We start from the raw sequence: 17,096 nt of genomic DNA on the forward strand, positions 1-17,096 counted from the left end.
GAAAGCACATTTGATGAAGGGGGCTGTTGAATGAACTACTCTGCCTCTATGATAGGAGATAGCAGTGGAAATGAGGGTTAGCAGACCAAAAATGGAGGGTCATGATGGTTTGAAAAGATCATGGTTGGGAAAACTCTGAGGGGCTTTCTACTTCTAGGTAAGTAAAAGCAATTCCTAGAAGAGTTACTTACCTAGTAACATTGAGAGTGCAACTGAGGTGAGCCAGTAGATAGATGAACATTAACTTATCACTACTTACACAATTAAAAGTATGTCCTTAATCTGGAATTGAAAGAAGAATAGATTGCTACATATGCTTCCGCAAATACAAGTTCTGTATATTATGATCAAAACTGTTGTTTTTATTTAACCTCTCTTGGAGAAGAATCCAATTCAAGAAAACTTTGCTTTGGATATGTTAAAATTTTTTTTAAAAAGTACTGTTTTGTTTGCATGTTGTTTGCTGATTGCAGTTATTTATATTTTGAATAAAATTAGTACCGACAGTTGGAAGACATGATTTTCAACAGTATCCGTGATAAAAATTTTATTAACTTGTCAGCATTATCTTTATGTCATTCTTTTCTGTGTGTGTACATGTTTGAGTTAGCATACAAATAAGTTTTTTCTTTTAATTCTGAACAATGAATAAACCATGTTGTTCCATTAAAATTTTAGATTACTATGTAGTTGGCAGCTGAAAGCAATACTTAATGGATATCATCATGTAGTGCAACAGGTAAGTCCTTTAAAAGGTTTGTTTTAAGCGAGGGTAAGAAGTTACTAAATATACTATTTTAAAGACCTATTTTGCAGAGTGTTACAACTGGTTTAGTAGTTGCTGAATTCTGTAAGTTTCACCTCTATCTAGCAAATATTTTAAGGATCCATATTTTATATAAAGTGTTTCCTGTCTTAGAATCCTCAGCACATCTCCAGCCAGCATTTGTGTCGAAACTTTATTTCCATCCTTGAGACTTTAGGGTCTTCAAATGCATACACCCTATCCACCTGAATAGTGGTGGTACCAAAAAATCCCAGGACCCATTTAGGAGTTGAAGGATATCTGTGGCAAAAATGCGATTGTAGTTCAAGATTAGCAACAGAAAAGGTGAAATGGAAATCACTTAGGATCATGCATGCATATGTAATGATAGTAGATGTAAAGGCAGCATAGGTGAGATATAGGCAGGATTTATTTAGTTATTCTTTATTTTTAAAAAATTTTATAACTGTAAGTTTGTACTTTTGACATCCTTCACCCACCATCCACCTTTCCATCCCAGTTCAGTTATTCTTAATGTTTACGTTCCTCTACCTGAAAATTCCTTTAAAGATTTTTGTTTGTTTCTCTAATCAATTACTGAAGGAACTGAAAATAATGAAATGCCTCTTGTAGGAAAATAAATGGAAGTAGAACTGCCTTTCTTTTAATGCTTTATTCATTTGTGTGTTTTTCCTGATTTCCTATACTTTCTCTCTTAAAGCAGGTTATTATCTATGAAACTGACAATGACAGTTACTCTCATTTTAAAGCAGTACTGAACCACAAAGAAATATAGGAAATAAACTATTTGTAGAATGTAGGCTGTCACTGCTGGCAGTATAATTACAGCAGATTTTTAAGGGGATGTTTACATTATTTCTCTCTATTTTCTCTTCACCACCCCTTCCCCATCCACTGAGACTATATTGTATACTAAAGTTTAAGAAATGAATCTAATGAAATATCTAAATAGCTTGAAGAAAAACTGTTAATGAAGACTAATAATAATAATAAATTCTATAACAGTTTTTCTCCACCAATTCGCCAAGAGAATTCCTAGAAAAAGTTCTAATTACTTATCTCCTACCTGCCCTCCAGTTGGTCATGTAGAACCCAGTATTAGTTTCAGTCTTTGTTTTATTCCAAAGTCCAGTTCAATGTTACTATTCTTTCCTTGTATCATTTTTAACTTTAGTAAATATGGGTTGGGTGTGGTCAGCAATTTTTTTCTGTGAAGGACTGGATAGTAAATTTTTCAGGTTTTGTGGACCCTTAAGATCTCCATCATAACTACTCTACTGTGCCCTTGTAGCACCAGAGCAGCCTCGACAAGAGGTAAATGAATAGGTGTGGTTGCATTTCATTATGACTCTGTTTACAAAAACAGCTATTGGGCTGGATTTAGCCTCTGAGCTGTAGTTTGCACACTTTGGTATAATTTATTATTCCTCTCTAGTAAACTACAGGGGAAATATTGTACAGAAGAAGGGAAAGTCAAAGACTTGTTCTACAAACATGTGCCCACACAAAGCTGTGTTAAGATGTGAATCATATGTGTCATGTATTGTTGAAATATCTTCGATTATTATTTTTCTTATGTAAAGACAGAAATTTACATATCCACTTCAGAACTGTGTGGTGGTAGTGCAGTGCATCAGAAAAAGTAACAAAAATAACATTTTGATTTCAAGCAGAGAAATGATGTAGAGATTTGTCTAAGAAAGCAATTTTAAATGAGAATTTTTTTTGCTTTCTTTAATTCTATAATAATTTTCTTTTAAGAATCAAAGATTTCTAGGAAATGGAGCCATGACACTTTAATTCATTATACTTCAGAAGTTATTTCCTTTTTGCCATTTTATTGTAACTGTTCTACCTTATTGAAAGATTGACTCTTTTTGAATGAATACGGGTTAATTGTGAAAGGACAAAATTAACAATTATAGGTAGTCTTTATTAAGGTAAAGGAAAAAAATTAAAATAGACAGTTTTATTGATTAGTTGTTAATTCATTGCTCTGACTAGATTCTTTTAATTGTATAGATTTCCTGATTTTTATGCTCCTCTTAACACTCCATTCGTACTTTTTTCTTTTTGGTAAATAGTGCTGTGGTTTGCTAGATTACTAAACTTGACAATAGTCAGTGCTGAAGAAATAGAGGAATGTGTGAGATTTTAAGTGACATTCTTACATAATTCAGTATATCTCACCAAAATAGATTTGAGGGCTTTAATTACTCTTTCAGAATGAAATTGGTAGGAATAATAGGGTTGATGACCAACACTTTAATTCTTATACTTTTAAGATGTAGATATAGCTAATACTTTTTTTTTCCATATTCACATGGACTTGGATTTTATTTCCATTTCAGCACGTGGAGTATTCATTGTACACATGAAATTAATTGGAAATGTTGTTTTGATCTAGAGAATGCAGCACTCTCCTGATCTAACGAGCTTTTTAGTGGAGTTGAAGATGGTTTTGGTAAGAATTTGTTTCCTAACACTGTCACCATATGCTGTAAATCTTGAATGTTTTTGTAATTCCTTTAAAAACTGAATGATTAGAACTTAAAACTTCACAACTCCCAATCATTAATGTCTTATTTTACTCTGTGCATAAATGCAGATGGTACTTTTCTGAAAGTAAAGGAGTAGGAGTAGAACTATGTGTAAGAACCAATTTGATTGTATCCTAAACTGGGCACACTTGACACTAGTCTTGCACAGGTGGTGAAGAAACAAAATGTACTTCTGGTCTGTTAGAGAATGTCACATCTACAGAGAGATTAAAAAGTCACACATAAAGATATAATACAATGTATAAATAATTTTGTATACAACTACAGATTTCTGAAAAATTTGTTAGGCTTCATTCCATACATACAGTTACATATAATTGATTATTCAGTTAACTATACATAAAATACTTGATTAACAGAAGAGGGAAGACTACAGGAGATACCCACGGGCCCATGACCTAACTTCAAAGTTTTGCCAATCATATTTCTTCCCCTGCTCTTTTAGGAGAAAGGAACTGGAGCATTTTAAAAGAAACCCTGGATGTTGTATCCATTTCTCCATAATATGTCAGATTATACGTCTAACACCTAAGTGTTTTTTTGTCTGTTTTAAAATATGCTGTTATAATGCCAATAAAGTTAGTGCTAATTCTTTATAGCTGCTCTGTTTGTATCAGTAGGCAAACACAGTCCACACGTTATATTAAGTTGATATGTCTCTTAAAGTTTCTTAATTACTTCCTATAGCAGCGTCTCCTCTTCCCCTCACCATTTTTTTTTCTTCTTCTCGTGCCATCTACTCATTGAAAAGCCAGATTATGTGTCCTATAAAATTTCCTGCATTCTGGATTTGGTTTATTAGATATTCATGGCGTCTTTTAACATATTCTTCTACCTTTTTTGTAATCTGGCAGTTAGATCTGAGGGTCTCCACAGAATTGGGTTCATTTGCTCTGGTAAGAATACTTTGTGCTCTGTACTTCTCACCCTGCATCAGGAGGTACATGGTGTCTGATAGTTCCTCGTTTAGAGGAGTTAAGATTGATCAATAGGTTTAGATCCATCTAATATAAAGTTTCCCATCAGTCTATCACCTACTGATTTTAGCTTCCAATGGCAGTCATTGACTACATCCACTATTTCATTAGGGATTGCAAATGGTGATTTTTAAAAATCCATCATCTATATTTATTAGCTGAAAATCTTTTACAGAGAAGAATTTCCCTTCATCAGTTATTTGGTTAATTTGAGGCATAACTTATACTGGAGAGATAGGATAAATGCTTGTTTCTTTTTCCTTTTTTTAAAAAGTCAATTTTTAGAATAATCAGTTGGTGCCTAGCAACTCGAAACTAATGCTTTTTTAAAAAAAATTATTATGAACCTGTGAGTTTTTTAATATTTTATTAACGTTAGTCCATTGCAGTCATTATTCAGTGCTTAAACTGTACCATTTTTGGTCAGTGTAAGCCCCTTCATGTTGGCTCCTGAGTTCTTTTAACACAACCCAAGCTTTGCTTTATGACACCATTTGCCCCAGTTTCATTAAGTCATCCTATTTTTCAGAAGACCTATGGTTTTTTTGTAGGAAATGGTATTTGAATGCCACAGTCTCAAAACTGGAGTGTTCATTGGTATTAATTCTAGGCCTTTTCAGTGGACAAAGCCTGAAAAAAATGCTTTTTAGAAAGAAAACAATCATGAGTTCATTTCAAAATTTTCATTTCAAATTTGGCATAGGGATTTTACTTGTTTGACTTTATGCTTATATCTCTTTTTAATCTGAAAAATTTCATTTCGAATATTAACAGTCATTTTATTATGTTTTTACTTGTATGTTTCACTTACGCTTTTCCCATATCTATAAAATGTTTCTTTATATTTGTTTTACAAAATTACAGTACCAATATATAGCTACTAACAACTGAAAGCAGTTTGATATTTCTTTGTGGTTCTTTTTTGAGGCCTTCTTATTGTTAGGAGCAGCTGCCACATATTCAGAGCTTATTTACTTGCTAGATTTGTCTTGAGTCCTTTATTTAATCCTCATAACAACCTGCTGAGGTGGAGCTTTGGTGAAAAGTTTGGGATCAAAATAAAGAGTATAAAAAAATATCAGATTCTAAAGTTTAAATTTTGACTAATAAATTTGTAAACCCTAATTAATAAGGATTATCAACATTCATTATCAATTTCGTCAAAGGCCACAACAGGATAACCTTAAAAAATGTAAGGTGAAGAAGTGAAGCGTATTTTGGTTTACATCTCCTTGACATTGAACAAATTTGAAAAGTTCCTTTTGTCTTTTTATCATAATTTTGATAACCTGTACAAATAGGACGAAGGCCGTGGTCCCCAACCTTTTTGGCACCAGGGACTGGTCTTGTGGAGGACAATTTTTCCATGAAGCTGGGGGGTGGGGGGGTGGGGGAGATGGGGGGATGGTTCAGGCGGTAATGCGAGCCATGGGGAGCCGCAGATGAAGCCTTGCTCACTCCCCGCTCCGCTCACCTCCTGCTGTGCATCACCACCTCCTGTGTGGCCCTGTTCCTAACAGGCCTCAGACCAGTCCACGGCCTGGGGGTTGGGGATCCCTGGAGTAAGGGAACCAGAGTAAAAACTGTATATACTGTGGCTCATTACTACTGAAGCTAACTTTTAAGCTCTATCGGTCATTTAATTTTGAAGAAATACTCATTAGTTTAAAATAATTGGAGATTGATCTCCAGTTCACAATATTCTATTTAGTACATTTGTTATTGCATTTCTGAGTAAAATGAGATCCTATACTTTAGCTTTCTGAAGAAATTGTGGACAGAGTTGGTGATGCTATTGCACATGTATGGCACTGTACCTAAAAATGTAAGAATTTGTAGTTTATTGGGTTGTATTGTTAGTAATAGCGTTCATTTAATGTAATCACTGGTGAAAGTATTGAGAATGTTGCCCAAATGAAATCAGTAGGTGTGGATCTTATTTCAGGAAATTTTGTTAAATCTCTCATGGAGTTTCCTTAATAACTAGGCGAATAGTAGGAGCTTGTACATATCTGATAAATGAACAGTTGTTTTTTTGTGGTACGCGGGCCTCCCACTGTTGTGGCTTCTCCCGTTGCGGAGCACAGGCTCCGGACGCACAGGCTCAGCGGCCATGGCTCACGGGCCCAGCCGCTCCGCGGCATGTGGGATCTTCCCAGACCGGGGCATGAACCCACGTCCCCAGCATCGGCAGGCGGACTCTAAACCCCTGCGCCACCAGGGAAGCTCTGAACAGTTGTTTTAAAAGAACTCAACAGGGTAAATTATTTTATTCCTTTTTTATGGCTGAGTCACTGAGTGCCTAAGGCCTCAAAACTTGGAAATGTTTAAAATTAGGAATTAAAACCTGTTTGTAAAGCCTGTGTTCTTTCTACTATGTACCTTTGCTTCCTTGTCCACAAAGAACACTTTGCTTCTCTGCCTTTGCCCTTTTCTCTGTTACAGTTCTAAAATAGGAATAACTTGTCTGACCCAAGGTAGAAGGCAGAGTTTACAAATGTCATATACCTAGATTAAAGTACATTTTTATTATTATCCAAGTTTATTTTTAACCTTCAGTATACGTGAATAGTAGTAATTAATATTTTTGAATTAAAAAAATTTGCAAATAAATACTGTATAGCTATTACATCTATAAGTCCAGGAACAATATTGACATTAGTAGTAGTATTAGTAACAGGATAATCTTAATAGTACAAATTTATTTCTGTGGACCATCAGGCTATCTATATACAGCATTAGGTATTTAGTTGATAAAAAAGCAGTGTCCTTTTTGTCTTGTGGGAGCTTCCCTTCTAATTCACATTGACGTTCTGGGCTTTACAAACCTGCTTTCACAGTTTGGTTTGTTTGCTTGTTTTTATCCTAAAGCAGATTTGGAACTCTATTAAAGTAGTTTCAGTAAACAGTCCTGATTTTGAAACGCTGTTTTGTAAAAATCTATTCTTTCTAGTGTTACCTCAATTTAATTGTCTCCTATCCTTGTTTAAAAAAAAAAAAGGATAAGGACTAATAAATATATACTTAAATAAAAATTTAAACTTATTATTAGGGTTACCAGAAGTATTTATAATTTTTATACGTCTTCCCATCTGGTTTTGTTATGTATTATATCTGGTTTTTAATTTCTTTATTGGTTTTTATTAATTAATTTCTGGTTTTATTATTTCTTTTTATAATAACCTTTTGATAATCCAGACCATATGAACATCTGTATAGATACATTTATTTTTACTTTCCAAATAAGATATTGGTCTAGGTTAGCACCTTTGAAATAACTGGTAATTTTCAGCCTCAGCAACTCTAGTGATATTTGTATTGCTTGTAAAAATGTAAATTTTAGTTTTGTTTGGGGGACCATAAACCATCTTAAAGATATCATAGGTGGGCTTAGCAGGGAAAGGAGCTGTGATCTAGCCAGATAGATGACAAAACACTTAGCTGGTCTGGGAGTAATACAGCATGTAAGTCAGTGAAAGAAATTAACAGGTATATATTTATTGTGATAATGAAGGGTTTTTGTAAGAATGTGATTCACAAAGGTGTGCAAATGTATCAGTCTAGGCAATATACATAGAGTTCAGGCTTTTCTTTAAAGGTACATGTTTCTTTATATCAACAGGAGTAGAAAAATAGTGAAGCCTTGAGAATGAGGAGGTTTTGTGTGTGTGTGTTTGTGTGTGTGTGTGAATTTTTTTCATCTCTGATAGGCATAATAGTCTAGGAGAACATGAGAGTCTTAAGTTTGTATGGTGTAATAACTAACAGTTTTACATGACCTTCAGTACAGTCCTTTACCCTTTTCATGTTTTTTTTTTATGAGAAGGGGAATCATTCAGCTGGATTTTCCATAAAAATAATGGATACTTTAGTTAGGCTCAAAGATTACAGAATTGTGTTTTGTAATCAGGTACTAATAATTCATTGTGTAGCATTCCGAAGCTGATTCAAGTTTTTTCTTTTAAACAGGAAGTTGCTTTAAAGAATAAAAAAGAGCTGTATGTACTACCTCCTCCTCCCCAGTTCTACTCAAGCCTTATTGAAGAGATAGGAACTCTTGGTTGGGATAAGTATGTCCATTTTAAAATGTTTTAGAAATGCCTTTGTCTTATGCATTTCAATTTAAGATATGTGCAGTTTTAGCAATTTATTTTGCACTGTTTTTAGTCAAAAGTGTCATGTAGTTAGAGTATCTGATCCTTATTGTGGCTGTGAATTAAAGGTATATCATCATAAAAAAATTGACCTACAAGGTAGCATTCTAAATATAATTTGGAAAAAAATAACATTTTTATGTACACAGTAAATTAAGATGTTACCATATTTTCACTGAACATATAACGTTATTTTCTTTTTTCTTTTAGTTTTAGTGAGATATAATTGACAAAATTTTTACATACTTAAAGTGTGATGATTTGATATACCTATACATTGTGAAAGGATTGCCACAATTGTATTAATTAACATTCATCACCTCACATATTTGCCTTTTTTTCTGACAGTTTTTTTGTGTTGGTTTTCTTGTTGCTATTATATGGAGGGGAGAATTTTAGGAACTTCTGACTGCCATTTTCACTGACATCACCCAATATATTTAGTTTTATGTCTATTATCTTGCATATATTATATAAATATATAATATATATATATTATATATATTATATATATATTATATATATTATATATATATAATATATATATTATATATATATTATATATATATAATATATATATTATATGTTTTCTATATTTGTCTCATGTATTTTGTGTTTTATTTCTTCATCTGCCTTTATTTGAATTAATCACAATTTTTATTATATTTTTCTTTCTATTAACTTTTTAGGTTTTTTTTTTTATTATTTTAGAGGTTACCTCAGAGATCACAACATACACATAGCAAAATATACATTGTTATCTTTACCAATTTTCTTATATTGCGAGGATCTAAAACTCTTGAATGCATTTTCTCCACTTTGTTGTGTTGTTGTTATAATGCATTTTAATTCCATATTTAAATTTGACAAACATTATTGTTGTTTTTAAAGTCAGTATTATACACACACAATTATTTCTCCCAGTGTTCTTCATTCCTTCCTTACTGCATTTCTCTCCTGTCTAGTTTTCCTCCTGACTAAAGAATTCCCTTTAATGTTTGTTTATTGAGATAAAATTGACACAGAACATTATATTAGTTTCAGATGTACAACATACTGATTCAATATATGTATATATTATGAAATAATTACCACAAGAAGTCTAGTTAACATGCATAAGTACACAGTTACATATTTTTTTCTTGTGATGAGAACATTGAAGATTTATTCTCTTAGCAGCTTTCACATATACAATCCAGTTGACCCTTGAGCGTCACGGGGTCTCATATGCAGATTTTTTTTCAATAAATATGTACTACAGTACTATCCGATCTGCCGTTGGTTTAATGTGTGGATGTGGAACTGCAGATATGGAGGGTCAACTGTGAAGTTATAGGTGGATTTTTGACTGTGTTGGGGGTTGGTGCACCTAACTGCCATGTTGTTCACGTCAGCTGTTCAATATTATTAGCTGTAGTCACCATGCTGTACGTTACACTCCCACTAATTATTTTCTGACTGGAAGTTTGTGCCTGTTAACCTCTTCCACTCATTTCACCCACCCTCCACACCCATCTCTGGCAACCCCCAATCTTTTCTCTGTATTTATGAATTCAGTTTTTTGCTTGTTTGTTTTGCGGTGCGCGGGCCTCTCACTGTTGTGGCCTCTCCCGTTGCGGAGCACAGGCTCCAGACGCGCAGGCTCAGAGGCCATGGCTCACGGGCCCAGCTGCTCCGCGGCATGTGGGATCCTCCCAGACTGGGGCACGAACCCGTGTCCCCTGCATTGGCAGGCGGACTCTCAAGCACTGCGCCACCAGGGGAGCCCTATGAACTCAGTTTTTTAGGGTATGTTTTTAGATGCCACATTATAAGTGAGATCATACAGTATTTGTCTTTTTCTGTCTGACTTATTTCACTTAGCATAATGCCCATTATAGGTCATCCAGGTTGTTGCAAATGGCAGGATGTCCTTTTTTATGGCTGAGAAGTACTCCACTGTATATATATATATACACAACATTTTATTTATCTGTTCATCTGTCAGTAGACACTTGGGTTGTTTCCATGTTTTGGCTATTGTAAATAATGCTGTAGTGAACATGGGTGTGCAGCTATCTCTTTGACATTGTGATTTTGTTGCCTTCGGACATATACCCACAAGTGGAATTGCTGGATCATATTGAAGTTCTGTTTTTAATTTAGAGTGCATACACATTTATAATTGCTGTATCTTCCTTGTGGACTTTCCCTCATCATTAAATGTTTCTTTTTGTATCTAGCAATATTTCTTGCCTTAATGTCTACTTTGTTAGATATTAGTATAACTCTACTAGATTTTAATGCTCTGTTGAAATTCTCCATCTTTTTCTCTGTTTTTTTTTTTATGGTTGTTTTAAAATTTTTCTACCTACTCCCATAATCTAGATCTCCTTGAGTCTCTTTATTCTTTAATTTTTTTCTTGTGGTTTTCTGTCATATAGTCCTGGATCTTGGCATTCCTAGTGCTTTTATTAATTTTTGTTAATAGGCTTAATTTTTTTAGAGTGGTTTTAGGGTCATTGCAAAATTAGGAGGGTACAGAGATTGCCCATATACTTTCTGCCCCCAGATACACGCATAGACTCCACCATTATCAGCATCCCCCATCGGAGTGGTACGTTTGTTACAATAGATGAGCCTACATTGACACATTGTTATCACCATTGTTATCACCCCAAAACCATAGTTTATATTAGGATTTACTCTTAGTGATGTACATTTTATGGTTTTGGACAAATGTATAAAGGCGTGTATCTGTCATTATAATATTGTACAAAGTAGTTTCATTGCCCTAAAAATGCTTTATGCTCTACCTATTCATCCCTCCCTCTCCCCGACCCTTGGCAACCACTGTTCGTTTTACTGTCTCCATAGTTTTGCCTTTTCCAGAATATCATATGGCTGGAATCATACATTATGAAACCTTTTCAGATTGGCTTATTTCACTTAGTAATACGTATTTAAATTCCCCCTCAGTCTTTTCATGGCTCATTAGCTCATTTGTTTTTAGCACTGAGTAATAGTTCATTGTCTGGGTGAACCACAGTTTATTCACCTACTGAAGGACATCTTGGTTGCTTCCAAATTTTGGCAGTTATGAATAAAGCTGCTGTAAACATCTATGTGCAGGATTTTCATGTGGACGTTATTTTTCAACTTTGTTGGGTGAATACCAAGGCCTAGACTTTTTTTAACAGCAGAGAGTAAGGGTTTTTCTTTATTTTCACAATTGAATCAATACAAAATTGAATACTGTATAACAAAAAAAAATGTAAAACCTTAAATCTCTGTGTCTCTTCTCAATAACATGATTACTTTTTCTTTGGGGGGAAAAAAAGGCAAAACAACAAAAAATGCAAAACGGCAAAAGGGGAGAAATGAGGAAACTGGCTTAATTTGTAGGCGTTCTAGTTAATGCCCCTTTTTTCACTGTCTTGGCTGTTCTTCTGTACTTGCCCTTGGCCATTCAGGCTGCAGTGCTATGCCTAATAGTATTTGTTGAGTGTTGGAAATTGTGTATTAAAAAGTTTGGAAGCTCCAGATGATATTTTCTTCTACAAAGGGTTTACTTTTTTCTTTGCTAGGAATATAAAGTGGGGGCAGGTTGCCATAGAGACTGAAATGGTTCAGGGTGGATTGTCATTTTTGCAGGGTTCTTATTGCTCCTCTCCCTCTCCCAGGCTATAACCCTCCAGAGCTTTCAAGCAAGAGCCAAGTGTGCTCATTTGGATTTCTCCCTTGGTCGATCCTAAACTCTAATCTTTGTCTTCATTAGGCTAGTTTACCTTTAGCCCATTAGAGGCTGGGCTTCATTTTGGGCAGTGCTTCATATACCTCTTGTTTACTTTGCTTTGACCGGTAACCCTCCAGGGGTTCCCACTGAGAGCTTAGGGATGTTCACTGGGACTTTTTCCCACTGGTGGGTTCTAAATTCTAATAAATTTCTCCTCAGTATTATGAGATTTCTAAATATTATCCTTTGTTTTTCATTGGCTTACTGCTTGGCTTTTTATCCTCTTATCCCTTGCAGTTTATTAAAAGTTTTGATGGAAAATTGCCAGAATACATGGCCGCAGTCTCTGACCCTAACTTTTCACCGGATTCTGGCCCTTTAAGTCTGTTATTTTTATTTCTCTATCCTCAAGAGATTGCCAGAAATGCTGTTAGGGTTTTTTTTTGTTTTTTTGTTGTTGGTTTTTTTTGTTTGATTTTTTTGTTTTTTGTTTGCCACTTACTAGTAGCTCTCTGCCTGCGCCATTTACCCAGATCCTCCTTTTCTTGCCCTATGCCCAGAATTGCTAAATACCCTGAAGGAAAAATGGCTGAAGTGTTGGCTTACTTCTCCTCTGTTCCCCCTTCTTCAGGACCTTGGTCCTTCAAGTCCTGGTTGCTTTAGCAATTTTTTGACATCTTCAAACTTTTTTGTTTCTTTTCCCTTTCATCAGGCTACTTTAGTTGTTCTCAGTGGAAGTTTTGGTCTTCAGTAAGGTACTCCATTTTAGCCAGAAATGGATGTTACAGATAATTTTAAATGTACTATTATGGTGATATTGAGGACCGGTTAATGCGTATTCATGAAATTACATTTTATTTGATAAGATATCATTCCTGAATAGGATTTGGGATGGATGAAACCTTTTTTAGAAAATTTAGCAAAACAATGGAGGGGAGAGACAGAAGACAAGTAATGAATTGAGATGCACTCTTAACAATTCTGCTGAAGTTATGAAGATTTTTCTTGAGGCGTTGATGTTATGGACCTGATCATTCTTTGGATTTAAAGTGATAGAAAAGAGAAAAATTATTTTGACTTATTTTCTGATGCTTAAATGTTAAGATCTTAGTGTTTAGAGGATAGTTAGGAATGGAGGAAGGGTTTGGAAAGGGAAGAAGAAATGTTCTTCTAGTTTTATTTCTGTTATTTTGATATAGTCAGTTTGAGGCAGTTTTCTAAGCAGATGTGACATTATTGGGAGAACTCCAGTAATGAAAATCAGTTGAAGCATTGAGTATGCAAATATCAGATTTTTGAATTGTTCATTTTTTTCCACCTATTATTTATTGAATGCCTGTAATGTAAGGCAGTGAAGATACACAAGCAAGACTTAAGATTCCTCATGGAACTTATATCTAGTGGAAGAGTCAGAATTTAAGTAGATGGATCCCAGTAGTACTTAATTCTAACTCAGATAGGTACTATGGTATATACTTACAGGATTTTTGAGAGCTGTTAGCAACAAAGTTATAAGAGAAATAGTGCAAATATATAAAATATTTTATGGAATAAATGTTTTCATAGATAAATAGGAAGTACTGACATTGCTTTGCTTTATATACATTGTTCTGATAGTGGAGAAAAAGGAACAGGTCTCTAACTTAGGTAATAGATGAAAGCCAAAGGTAAGGATATGAATGCCTCCACCATAGCATTCATCACAATATAAATGTTTGTCTCCTCCTTAGATTATTATATATAGGAACTTCCAGTTTTAAGTTCCTGCTAGCTACTTTATAGAGTTCTTGTTTAATTCTCAGAATAAGTTTCAAGATACATATTTTCATCCCCAGCTTTGTATATAAGATGAGCGTACATTGCCAAGGCTGGCTGCATAACAGTGCTCAGGCTTTGGCGTGAATGATGGCTCCCTGGAGTTGTGCTGTGGGGATAGCTCTGGTATGGAGCCTTTAGTAAAGTTCCCTCAAGTACTTGGACATAGCTTTTATTAGTTTTCAGCCTCAAAGTGTGACTATCGCACCACGGATAAAATTGGCCATGTGCAAAATGATAGTTTTGAAATCTGTTGCTTAGATTGATGAAAGCTCATAGTTTAATTATAGTGACTAGGATGCATGATTGAATTAGAATATACCTGCTGTTACCTAATCATTAGTTTCATAGTCTTTACAAATAAACAGTGTGTTAGCAGAAGAGAAGTTGTCTGCATGGATTGATTGTGAGAAGCCAAATAGTATGATTTTGTCCGTATTTATCCAGCACTGTCTGGCGAAGTAAGAACATCTCCTTTCAGTTTTATTTTTGTGACTTAATTCTTAAATCGGGCCTGGTATACTTGGCACACTGATAATACTGGGTTTCAGGACCCTCAGAGCTACAAATGAGACCTGAACTGTGCTGTCCCCATGCTAGAATTGTTACTTTGTGAGGTGATGCCTGAGCAGCTGTCTAGCTTCTTAATTTAAAATATCTTTTAAAATGACACACATAATGATTTGCATGACAAATTGATTTAAATGGATTTTCAGAATCTTCGTGATTCCTAGACCAAATAAAATATCTGTATTTTACTTACACTCTAAATAATAATCTTGTAGATTTGTTAGTGGAATAGTAAAATCTGATAATAAAAGAAGGATTTTTTTTTTAAGGTAAGGAAAACCTTGCTGTGTTTTTAAATTACATACTTGACATATCTAATCAGTTCTATAGTATCAAGCTTTATAAAAAATTAAGTTAGAAGAAAGGAAATGTTTAAAATATGATTGAAATCTTTCCTTTTTCCTCTATATTCGTATACCTTTTTTTTTTAATAGAAATGACATTGAGAATTAGTAGCTGATCTTAAGTTTGATTGCTATTATTGTAATTTCTATACTTGTTTCAACTTCTTTAAAAACACACTAAAAACAGCAAGTTGTCCTAAGGGTAAGATGAAGTTGTGGATGATTTTGGGTGTTATACTGGCTCAGAAAGGTGGGTGCTGCAAAAAAGTGTCTTGATGGGTTTCTATCAACTTCTGCTTGTGTTATGTTACAGAATGGCTCATTAAAACAGTAAGAATTAAACAATTCTTGGGGTTTAATAGGATTTTCTGTTTGGTATTAAGAATGTCCTGAAGTTGAAAGCTTTGTTTGCTTTATAGAATGGCTGATTTATATCCCACTTTACCTAGGATAGTCCTAACTTATGCCTTTTATCGTGGCCCCTTTTAGTCTCAAAAGTGTCCCAGTTCAAAAGAAACGCATAGTCACTTTATTTATAGGATATCTTATGTTTGTTTTAGTAATCACATGGTCCTAGATAATTCAGAGCTTAAATGATTCAAACAGGGGTAGTGACCTGATGGTTTTGTCCTTTTTAATGTAGCATATTATTTATCGCTTAGAGTGAGTAGAATTAAACTATTTGGCCTTTTAAATTTATTTTGCGAAAGAGCTGAGTTTTACTAAATTTGTTGTGCTGCTGAAAGATTGTCAACATGTATTAAATTCGATTTTTAATTAAGTCCAATATTTTTGAAATGGACTTAATTCATTGATGGCGATATCTTCTATAATTTCTCAGTGCATTTCAAAGAATTATATAACATATTGGGAGAAATGGAGATACTTGTTAATACTAAATTAATTCCAGTAATGAGACAAGGGCTTTAATTCTGGCTTATCAGCTGTGTGACCTTGGGCAAGTCACATAACCTCTCAGAGCCACATACTCTTCATTTTTTAAATGCAACCAATGATGCTTAGTAATAAGGGTTGAAAAGAAGCATAAGTTATGTGACTCAAATAATTCCTTGTGTAAAGTAAATATAAAGTTGGTGAGATACTGGTTCACCAAAAGGTCCGACTATATATGAGTTTTACAACATATAATTAGTGTTATGATTTAATTATGATAATTTTGTTGTATAACGCATAAGAATATAGATGTGAAAAGTATGAATTTCATTCTAAATGACCTTTATAAATAGAGTGCTTTTACCTCATACATATATCCAAATCACTGAATGCAAATTATATGATAGTGAAAAAATTGTCCTTCTAAACATTGGTAATATGCTTAGAGTATCTAGTTAAACAGAATTTGCATTAGTTGTTTAAAACTTACATGCGAATCAGTAAATATGAACCAGTTTGACAGCAGCTTGTTTATGTTCATATAATACATAGAGCATTGACACATACATAGAAAAATAAAACTTTCATATTGCTTATTAAAAAAAAAGCTTATCTGATTGGGAGGCAAAACTCAACACGAAAAGGAGCAGTATGAGAGTTTAGAGAAAGGTGAAGTTCTTTTGCGCTACGGATAATTTAGGAAGTTCTGAGAGGAAGTAGATATTGGGAAAGCTTGGGAGGCATATAGAAAGCCTTAAAAGGGTAGGAATGGGGGAGGCAACTTTGTAGTGATGGAAATGTGCAGTTCATTTTTGGACTTCGGAGTGGATCAGTTGCTCACATAAGAGGATTAATATTAGGGCCGGACTGAAAGGTCTTGACTGTTAGGCTAAGGATTCTTTATATGCAGGTGATGGGGACTCACTGAGTATTTTTGAGCAAGTGGTTGATATGATTAAAAAGATATTTAGGGCCACAACAGTGAGAGGCCCGTGTAACGAAAAAAAAAAAAAAAAAAAAAAAAAGATATTTAGGAAGATTAATCTAGTTAACGGAAGGCAGGATAGACTGGTGTACAGAAAACACAGGGAGGAAAAATGTTAACTAGGGAGGTTGTTTTTTGAAGTAGTTAATGCTTAAAGTTGAGAGTGGAAATGGAAACTTTGGTGCTTTATTAAAACATGAAGGTCTTCAGTCTGCCTTTTGATGTTATTAGTACATAAATGCATCTAGATATTTAATGGAAAAAACTGTATAACTTAAGCTTTTGGTCAGAATT

General features: G+C 34.2%; 1 protein-coding gene across 8 annotated transcripts in view; it reads left to right on the top strand.

Moving 5' to 3' along the window:
- The window catches only part of FANCL (FA complementation group L), a 78,746-nt gene that overhangs the window by 10,913 nt on the left and 50,737 nt on the right, over window positions 1-17,096 (top strand). For 5 of the 8 annotated variants that reach the window (XR_002177856.3, XM_073791364.1, XM_019942823.3 and 2 more), the window contains 3 exons: window positions 679-739; window positions 3,195-3,251; window positions 8,295-8,395. The exons of 1 other annotated variant lie outside the window; for it this stretch is intronic. Coding sequence is in view for 6 of the 7 variants with exons in the window: in XM_073791364.1 (XP_073647465.1) it covers window positions 679-739; window positions 3,195-3,251; window positions 8,295-8,395 (219 nt within the window). In the remaining variant the exon portion in view is untranslated. Of the gene's footprint in view, window positions 1-678; window positions 740-3,138; window positions 3,252-8,294; window positions 8,396-17,096 lie in introns of all 8 variants that reach the window. 2 more of the 8 variants (XM_033838505.2, XM_073791365.1) reach the window with 2 other exon arrangements.

Source organism: Tursiops truncatus, chromosome 14 (assembly GCF_011762595.2).
Source record: "Tursiops truncatus isolate mTurTru1 chromosome 14, mTurTru1.mat.Y, whole genome shotgun sequence".
NCBI classification, from domain to species: Eukaryota; Metazoa; Chordata; class Mammalia; order Artiodactyla; family Delphinidae; genus Tursiops; species Tursiops truncatus.